At 45.6% G+C, this 10,000-nt stretch overlaps 1 protein-coding gene across 1 annotated transcript in view; it reads right to left on the bottom strand.

The window, feature by feature from the left end:
• The window catches only part of chd6 (chromodomain helicase DNA binding protein 6), a gene marked incomplete at its 3' end in the record, with an annotated part of 34,421 nt that overhangs the window by 22,434 nt on the left and 1,987 nt on the right, over positions 1-10,000 (bottom strand). The window contains exons 3-9 of the mRNA XM_034678645.1: positions 7,712-7,865; positions 3,549-3,698; positions 3,236-3,301; positions 2,962-3,023; positions 878-995; positions 683-769; positions 463-600 (exon numbers count right to left, since the gene is read on the bottom strand). Coding sequence (XP_034534536.1) covers positions 463-600; positions 683-769; positions 878-995; positions 2,962-3,023; positions 3,236-3,301; positions 3,549-3,698; positions 7,712-7,865 — 775 coding nt within the window. The remainder of the gene's footprint in view (positions 1-462; positions 601-682; positions 770-877; positions 996-2,961; positions 3,024-3,235; positions 3,302-3,548; positions 3,699-7,711; positions 7,866-10,000) is intronic.

Below are 10,000 nucleotides of genomic sequence, written 5' to 3' on the forward strand. Positions count from 1 at the left end.
CCACTGATGAAGAGACTCTGTGATCGGGTGGGAATATCAGACACAGTGTTGGATTGGATATCAAAGAACTTTCTCAGTCTCCATTGGAGACTTTGTCTCAGAATCTGCTCCACTGGTATTCGGGGTACCACAGGGGTCTGTTCTGGGGCCTCTGCTGTTCTCCCTGTATCTTCTGTCACTAGGACAACTCATCAACAGCTTCAATCTCTACTGGTCTGGTGGTGTAGTGCATTTACTTTTTCTTTCCTCCATACGTCACTGGCCTGATTTACACAATCTACCCGGGACTTCAGCCCGTGGTCCAAACGCAGACAATGGGGGACCATGAACCTTTTAGTTCAGGGGGAAGTAGTTCAGGGGGCTAAAAGACCCCGGGACTCTTGGTCCAAATGCACCTCAAGAGAACAGAAAGGATCCCTGCAGAGAGATCTCTTCCTTCACCTTCTCCTCCCGTGTTCTCACCATGTGTCTGAGGTCTGCCGGTAGTTTCTGGATCTCCTCGAACTCTTTGATCTTCTCGGGGTCCAGGTCCTCCTGCAGCTCCCACGTGGCCTCCTCGTACGAAAGGCTGCACCACTTCACCAGGTAATGGGTCACCTCCTGTACGGACACGCAGAGTGAGAGAGTGAGTGTGTGTGTGTCCCAGGATCAAGAGTGTCATGTCTGCTGTGAGATGTCCCACCTCTCCGGTCTCTGTGTCCGTGGTGACCGCCACCTCCAGCACTCGGTCCACCTCCACGTAGTCCGGGTTAAACAAGTCCTCATCGGGCTGCAGAGAGGACAGACAGAGGGGTAATCAGTGAGTGTGATAATCAGTGTGATAATCAGTGGAGCGGTTTGCTCTGCAGAGAGGAGGACGATCATGAAGAGACGTCACCTCTGTGAACAGGTGCTTCATCTGCGCCTGCTTGGTCCTGAAGCGTTTGATCTTCTGGTGGATTCTGGGATCTTTCTCCAGCTCCTCCAGAGTCGCCCATTTACAGTGCAGGTAAGAGCTGTGGACGAAGACACAGAGGAGAGACACATGGGACAGAGACACAGAGGAGAGACACAGGGCGTGGATTAGAGGAGCGTGCATCATGTTTCAGGCACACAGAGGGAGCTACAGTGAGTCCACGTGGTTGCAGATATCAGCTGCACGTCTTGATTTCAGTGTTCTCTGCTGAGGAGTGAGCCATCTGTCATCATTACTATCTCTGCTGAGAGCAGCACATGCAGAACAGTGACAGGTAAACAAACAGAGATAAATGACAGCCATCGCTGCATCACCACCGCGTCCTGAAACATCTACAGTCAGAGAGCGTTCCCCCTCAGAGCTGCACAGAGGAGGACACCGTTACTGTCTCTTTAACCTGACCTCTCTTATCATGAACACACGTTGGTGATGCACGCTTTAGAAGACTTCTCTTCCTCCTCTCCTGGGACTGAACGGAGGAGCAGACTCTCCCTGCATCATCCTTCAAGCTGAGACTAAGATGAGGCTTGAGTTCAGATTTTTAATGACGTGTTTTGAGTTTAAAGTCATGAAGTGATCGTGCACTCTGTCATCGGATCAGTCCATTCATCATCAGTCAGGACTTTATTTTGGTGCTTTGGTGAAAAATCAATGAACTAAAAATGAGAAGTATAAAAGCATAAACCAGCAGCTGCAGCAGAGATCACACTGACTCTGGAGTTCTCCCCTCAGAGCGTCGTTGAGATATCACGTTAGGAAGAGCTGCATGTGAAATTCAAACGTTGCATGCTTCAGCTGCAGCGTGAAGAGAAGCTGATCTTCTGTTTTAATCCAGGAGTGGAAATCAGCGGGTCACAGAACATCTTTGAGAGAGGATGGATTAAAGGTCTCAGAAATCTAACTACACATCTCTGCATCCTTCAGGCTGAGGGATTGTTTATATACCACAGAGAGAGAGATGTCTCACTCTGTCAGAGATCCACTGACTCAGATATCTCTGATCTGAGTCAGTGGAGAGGTTACTGGTGATATTTATGTCACTCTCCAGAGATCAGAGGGAGTCACTCCTGCAGTGTCTTCATTAAACTTGAGCCTCTGTCCTTTACCTTTAAAACCTGTGAATGCATGAATCAGATAACATCATGGAGCGTGAAGCAGGCTGATCTCTTCATGTGTTATTCATCACACCGAGGATAAGTTACGGTGATAATAAAGACGGTAAATCTGTGCAGAACTTTCAGAGTTTCACCTGCGAGTCTCTCTTCAGGGAGAAGAAGCTTCATGAATCATCTTCACCAGGATCGACTCTGAACTTTAGAGAGAGAGTTTCATCCCGAGGAGCTCGGCCTGATATCTGCACGAAGACAGGACCTGACCGACAAGCTGCGTGGTCACCTTGACTGATCCTGCAGCTCTAACTATGACTCTCTGTTTAACACAGGAAGTCCACCAGATCCGTGTCCGGTCCGTCTCCGATCCTCTGCAGGACCTCCGGACAGCTGGAGTCATGTGACCGAGGTTTCCCCTTCTGTAATCCCTGAATCAAGGATTCTCCTCCTCCTCCTCTCCTCATCCATGTTGTCTTTCTGGTCCTCTGAAAACCTCTGACCTGTTGACTCCAGGCCTGGCTCCGCTCATCATGACTTTGGTTTGTTGTTGTAGTTAAGTGAAATACGATCTGGTGATAACACAGAGTGTTTTATTCTGAAAATTAACCGGATGTTTTCATTTGGTTTTGGTGAAACCTGACTTCCTGTCCCGCTCCATCTGCTCTGTTCGGATCAGAGACGCAGCTGGAACACAACGGAGCGGATCCAGTGGAAGTTAACACATTGACTAGAATAGAAACCGATCAGATCTGGTGCTGTGACGGATCAGAGACGGACCAGGTGGGATTTGGCCGTAATGGAGGTGTTGACTCAGACTCACTCAGCAGAGGACGTCAATGTTAAAAACACCAGCAGCAGAAAATTCAACAAGTCTAAAAATAATAAAGACAGACTTACAAATTCCTGTACTTGACGTAGAACTCCTCTCTGTCCTCGGTTTGGTCCTCTGACGGAGGAGTCTGACCAGACCAGACCAGACCAGACCAGACCAGATGAGACCAGACCAGACCAGACCAGAGAGAAGGAGGGAGATTAGGAGGAAAACATTCAGAGAGACAGGAGAGAGGACTTAAGAATGAGGGACGCAGCTCCATTCATCCTTTAATGCATGAAAATATGCGCCTGTGTGTGTGTGTGTGTGTGTGTGTGTGTGTGTGTGTGTGTGTGTCACCTCTTTCTTGGCCGTCCTGACTGACAGGATCTTCTCGATGATGTTGGCCTCGTCCTCGGGCGGCTCCTGAGGGACGAACAGAGAAGAGGAGCAGAGTAATGAGACGAAGGTCGGCGTGCAGCGAGAGATCAGACAGCGGCGCCGTGATTAACGTGTGTCTGAACAGACGGTGAGGGCAGCACACACACACACAGGGCAGCACACACACACACAGAACAACATCCACACAGGGGGCAGGTCACACATCATCTTGTTCCCTCCACACCTCGTGATCTTGATGCTCCCGCCTGATGTTGTGATCGTGTCTCCTTACCTCGGCCTGCCACGCCAGAGCCGTGGCGTTGAGTGCTGAGATCCGCCCGGCTCCAAGAACCGCGATGGTCTCTCCATCGTCGTCCACCACCTTGAAGTCCAAGTCCTCGTTATACTTCCTCCTTTTCACCTGTCGGCCTGAACGCCGCTTCTGAAACCAGGAAGAGGAGACGATGAGGTCAGAGAGGAGACGGTGAGGTCAGAGAGGAGACGCTGAGGTCAGAGAGGAGACAGTGAGGTCAGAGAGGAGACTGTGAGGTCAGAGAGGAGACAGTGAGGTCAGAGAGGAGACGATGAGGTCAGAGAGGAGACGGTGAGGTCAGAGAGGAGACAGTGAGGTCAGAGAGGAGACAGTGAGGTCAGAGAGGAGACAGTGAGGTCAGATAGGAGACTCTGAGGTCAGAGAGGAGACACTGAGGTCAGAGAGGAGACAGTGAGGTCAGAGAGGAGACTCTGAGGTCAGAGAGGAGACGGTGAGGTCAGAGAGGAGACAGTGAGGTCAGAGAGGAGACGGTGAGGTCAGAGAGGAGACGGTGAGGTCAGAGAGGAGACAGTGAGGTCAGAGAGGAAACACTGAGGTCAGAGAGGAGACTGTGAGGTCAGAGAGGAGACAGTGAGGTCAGAGAGGAGACGATGAGGTCAGAGAGGAGACGGTGAGGTCAGAGAGGAGACTGTGAGGTCAGAGAGGAGACTGTGAGGTCAGAGAGGAGACAGTGAGGTCAGAGAGGAGACGATGAGGTCAGAGAGGAGACGGTGAGGTCAGAGAGGAGACAGTGAGGTCAGAGAGGAGACTGTGAGGTCAGAGAGGAGACGGTGAGGTCAGAGAGGAGACAGTGAGGTCAGAGAGGAGACTGTGAGGTCAGAGAGGAGACGGTGAGGTCAGAGAGGAGACAGTGAGGTCAGAGAGGAGACTGTGAGGTCAGAGAGGAGACGGTGAGGTCAGAGAGGAGACAGTGAGGTCAGAGAGGAGACGGTGAGGTCAGAGAGGAGACAGTGAGGTCAGAGAGGAAACACTGAGGTCAGAGAGGAGACAGTGAGGTCAGAGAGGAGACGGTGAGGTCAGAGAGGAGACACTGAGGTCAGAGAGGAGACTCTGAGGTCAGAGAGGAAACACTGAGGTCAGAGAGGAAACACTGAGGTCAGAGAGGAGACACTGAGGTCAGAGAGGAGACGGTGAGGTCAGAGAGGAGACGGTGAGGTCAGAGAGGAGACGCTGAGGTCAGAGAGGAGACAGTGAGGTCAGAGAGGAGACTCTGAGGTCAGAGAGGAGACGGTGAGGTCAGAGAGGAGACTCTGAGGTCAGAGAGGAGACAGTGAGGTCAGAGAGGAGACTCTGAGGTCAGAGAGGAGACAGTGAGGTCAGAGAGGAGACTCTGAGGTCAGAGAGGAGACTCTGAGGTCAGAGAGGAGACAGTGAGGTCAGAGAGGAGACAGTGAGGTCAGAGAGGAGACAGTGAGGTCAGAGAGGAGACTCTGAGGTCAGAGAGGAGACGGTGAGGTCAGAGAGGAGACAGTGAGGTCAGAGAGGAGACTCTGAGGTCAGAGAGGAGACGGTGAGGTCAGAGAGGAGACAGTGAGGTCAGAGAGGAGACTCTGAGGTCAGAGAGGAGACGCTGAGGTCATTATTATTATTATTATTATTGACAGTATATTCAATTTTAGAATTGTACGACTGTTTTTCAAAGCACATTAAAGGTGAGTGAGGTGATAATTATTGCTATTATCAATAAGTTTGTTTGTTTGTTTTTGTGTTCATTATTTATTATAATAATAATTATTATTATTATCTATTTGTATTTTCTTGTTATTATTTAATCATTTTCTTGTCTTATTTTTATTGTTATAAGACATACAATTACAAGTTTTCAACTTTTGTCAAATCCTGTCAAAAAGGTTGTAATAAACAAAGTTCAGTGTGTGTTTCTGTGTTTGTTTGTTTGTTTCTGTGTTTGTTTGTTTGTTTCTGTGTTTGTTTGTTTGTTTGTCTGTTTGTTTGTTTGTTTGTTTGTTTCTGTGTTTGTTTGTTTGTTTCTGTGTTGTTGTTTGTTCTGTGTTGTTGTTTGTTGTGTGTTTGTTTGTGTGTTGTTGTTTGTTTGTTTCTGTGGTTGTTTGTTTGTTTGTTTTTGTGTGTTTGTTTGTTTTTGTGTGTGTTTGTTTTTGTGTTTGTTTGTTTGTTTGTTTGTTTGTTTCTGTGTTTGTTTCTGTGTTTGTTTGTTTGTTTGTTTGTTTCTGTGTTTGTTTGTTTGTTTGTTTCTGTGTTTTGTTTGTTTGTTGTTGTTTGTTTCTGTGTTTGTTTGTTTGTTTGTTTCTGTGTTTGTTTGTGTGTTTGTTTGTTTGTTTCTGTGTTTGTTTGTTTGTTTCTGTGTTTGTTTGTTTGTTTGTTTGTTTGTTTCTGTGTTTGTTTGTGTGTTTGTTTGTTTGTTTCTGTGTTTGTTGTTTGTTTCTGTGTTGTTTGTTTGTTTGTCTGTTTGTTTGTTGTTTGTTTGTTTCTGTGTTTGTTTGTTTGTTTCTGTGTTTGTTTGTTTGTTTCTGTGTTTGTTTGTTTGTTTGTGTGTTTGTTTGTGTGTTTGTTTGTTTGTTTCTGTGGTTGTTTGTTTGTTTGTTTGTTTGTTTGTTTCTGTGGTTGTTTGTTTGTTTCTGTGTTGTTGTTTGTTGTTGTTTGTTGTTTCTGTGTTGTTTGTTTGTTGTTGTTTGTTGTGTTTGTTGTGTTGTTTGTGGTTGTTTGTTTGTTTGTTTGTTTGTTGTTTGTTGTTTGTTTGTTGTTTGTTTGTTTGTTTGTGTGTTGTTTGTTGTTTGTTTGTGTGTTTGCTTGTTGTTTGTTTGTTTGTTTGTTTGTTTGTTTGTGTTGTTTGTTGTTTGTTTGTGTGTTGTTTGTTTGTTTGTTGTTTGTTTGTTGTTTGTTCTGTTGTTGTTTGTTCTGTTGTTGTTTGTTCTGTTGTTTGTTCTGTTGTTGTTTGTTCTGTGTTTGTTTGTTTGTTGTTTGTTTCTGTGTTGTTTCTGTGTTTGTTTGTTTGTTGTTTGTTTGTTTGTTTGTGTGTTGTTTGTTTGTTGTTTGTTTGTTGTTTGTTTGTGTGTTTGCTTGTTGTTTGTTTGTTTGTTTGTTTGTTTGTTTGTGTGTTTGTTTCTGTGTTTGTTTGTTTGTTTGTTTGTTTGTTTGTTTCTGTGTTTTGTTTGTTGTTTGTTCTGTGTTTGTTGTTTCGTGTTGTTTTTGTTTGTTTGTTTGTTTGTTTCTGTGTTTGTTTGTTTCTGTGTTTGTTTGTTTGTTTGTTTGTTTGCTTGTTTGTTTGTGTGTTTGTTTGTTTCTGTGTTTGTTTGATTGTTTGTTTGTTTGTTTGTGTGTTTGTTTCTGTGTTTGTTTGTTTGTTTGTTTGTTTGTTTGTTTCTGTGTTTGTTTGTTTGTTTGTTTCTGTGTTTGTTTGTTTCTGTGTTTGTTTGTTGTTTGTTTCTGTGTTGTTTGTTTCTGTGTTTGTTTGTTTCTGTGTTTGTTTGTTTGTTTCTGTGTTTGTTGTTTCTGTGTTTGTTTGTTCTGTGTTTGTTTGTTGTTTGTTTCTGTGTTTGTTTGTTTGTTTGTTTGTTTGTTTGTTTCTGTGTTGTTTGTTTCTGTGTTTGTTTGTTTGTTTGTTTGTTTCTGTGTTTGTTTGTTTGTTTGTGTGTTTGTTTGTTTCTGTGTTTGTTTGTTGTTTGTTTGTTTGTTTATTTGTTTGTTTGTTGTGTGTTTGTTTGTGTGTTTGTTTGTTTCTGTGTTTGTTTGTTTGTTTCTGTGTTTGTTTGTTTGTTTGTGTGTTTGTTTGTTTGTTTGTTTGTGTGTTTGTTTGTTTGTGTGTTTGTTTGTTGTTTGTTTGTTTGTTGTGTTTGTTTGCACTCACAGTTGAAAGATGAGAGTAGTGGAGACTGATAAGGAGATGCATGAGGATGCATTGTATATAAAGTTTTTTAAGTTAATTTTGAGCTTTTCTGTTTTATTTGATATTGTTTTAAATTCAAATGTTAGCAAACAGGAACACTACATGACGTCCTGCAGCCTCTGTGGATCCCCCTGCTCACTCTCAGGTAGGATATCATCCACACAGGTACACGTTCTAAAAGCTTGACCCTTGACCCAGCTGTGACGGATCCTGTCGGTCCGGTCCGGTCTGACCCGTCCTGCAGCTCCTCTGTACTCACAGCGTTATCCAGGGGGTCCTGGCTGTCGTCTCCTCCCATGTTGAGGGCCGACGTTGAGGTAGTGTCGTCGCTCTCCGCCCCCTCCTGGACAGCCGGCTCCTGGTTTCTCCTCTTCCCCTTCTTCTTCTTCTCCACCGGCGCTGCGCCAGGATCTCTGCAACAACAAGGAGGAGGAGGAAGAGGAAGAGGAGGAAGAGGAGTAATTATCAGCTCTAGTAGCCTGCAGCGGGTTTTCCCACTGAAGCAGAGGATGATGGAGACTGAACGGAGCAGCTCAGGGAGGATTTAAAGACATCTGCTCAGAGATACAACATCCTTCATTTGTCTCTGTGTTTGTGTTCACTGTAACATCTACTCAGAGACCACTTTCTGAAACATGAGGAGCGTCTGCAGCTTCACACACACGCTGCAGCTTCACACACACGCTGCAGCTTCACACACACACTGCAGCTTCACACACACACTGCAGCTTCACACACACGCTGCAGCTTCACACACACGCTGCAGCTTCACACACGCTGCAGCTTCACACACACGCTGCAGCTTCACACACACACTGCAGCTTCACACACACACTGCAGCTTCACACACACGCTGCAGCTTCACACACACTCTGCAGCTTCACACACACGCTGCAGCTTCACACACACACTGCAGCTTCACACACACACTGCAGCTTCACACACACGCTGCAGCTTCACACACACACTGCAGCTTCACACACACGCTGCAGCTTCACACACACGCTGCAGCTTCACACACACGCTGCAGCTTCACACACACGCTGCAGCTTCACACACACGCTGCAGCTTCACACACACGCTGCAGCTTCACACACACTCTGCAGCTTCAAACACACTCTGCAGCTTCACACACACTCTGCAGCTTCACACACACGAAGCTGCAGATCAGGTTGAATCTGAGGAGGAGGTTAGGAGGGTTTGATCAAGTCATTCATGGATCTGATTTGAATGCTGTAAAGTAGGAAATAATGATCATGAAGTCTGTGGAAACAACAGAAGATAATCATCTTCATTAAACTGTAGAGGAGGGGGGGGAGGAGGACGAGGAGGTGGAGGAGGAGGTGGAGGCGGAGGAGGAGTAGTAGGAGGAGGAGGAGGAGGAGTAAAGACACTTCAGAACAGTTAGAGGAAGGTAAAGATTAGCGTGCTGATACTCAGACAGACTCATGATCTGAGTCACCTTAAACACATGATGAAGGTGTGATCACACAGATCAGAGTGACTGAGAGTAAAGAAGCTTAAAGGCAGAGATGATAGTGAACATGTTGAATCCTCTGACAGTGATCAATGTGCTCGTGCGTGGGCGCCGGTTTAATCTCAGATAAATAAAACACACTCAGTAACGTGGACTCCAGCAGGTGTTCTCTCTCTCTCTCCCTCTGTGTTTCTTCTTCTTCTTCTTCTTCTTCTTCTTCTTCTTCTTCTTCTTCTTCTTCTTCTTCTTCTTCTTCTTCAGAGCCACAGATGAGTCACTGTGCTGAGCGGGGATCTGACCTGCGTGTGAACTCGGTCATGAGTCTGCAGTCACTAATTAACTTCAGAGAGAGAAACCGTCTGTGCGTCTGAATCGGCGAGGAGGTCTCTGTGTTCACAGATTCACTTCCTCTGAGGCTGAACGTCACAGGATGTCAGAGTGAGACGACTAACACATGAACATGAACGCATGAACATGAACGCATGAACATGAAGTCACAGTCAGGTGCAGCCTGAACACACTGAAGAGTCTGTTTCATTCAACAGCAAACATTAAGGACTCATCCACACACACGTGAACACTGGCTGTACATCCTCACACACACACAGGTTTAAAAACACAGAACACCTTTACTATTATAATAACAATGGTAATAATTACTATTATTACCATTGTTATTAACTCATATCACACAAACACAGAAGACCTTTACTATTATAATAACAATGGTAATAATTACTATTATTACCATTGTTATTAACTCAGATCACACGGTCCATATCAGACCCTTTACATTCTGATGAGATGGATGGATGGATGGATGGATGGATGGATGGATGGATGGATGATGGATGGATGGATGGATGGATGGATGGATGGATGGATGGATGGATGGATGATGGATGGATGGATGGATGGATGATGGATGGATGGATGGATGGATGGATGGATGGATGGATGGATGGATGGATGGATGGATGGATGATGGATGGATGGATGATGGATGGATGGATGGATGGGTGGATGGATGGATGGATGGATGGATGGATGATGGATGGATGGATGATGGAT

The sequence above is a fragment of the Notolabrus celidotus genome, unplaced genomic scaffold, assembly GCF_009762535.1.
Source record: "Notolabrus celidotus isolate fNotCel1 unplaced genomic scaffold, fNotCel1.pri scaffold_196_arrow_ctg1, whole genome shotgun sequence".
Classification (NCBI taxonomy): Eukaryota; Metazoa; Chordata; class Actinopteri; order Labriformes; family Labridae; genus Notolabrus; species Notolabrus celidotus.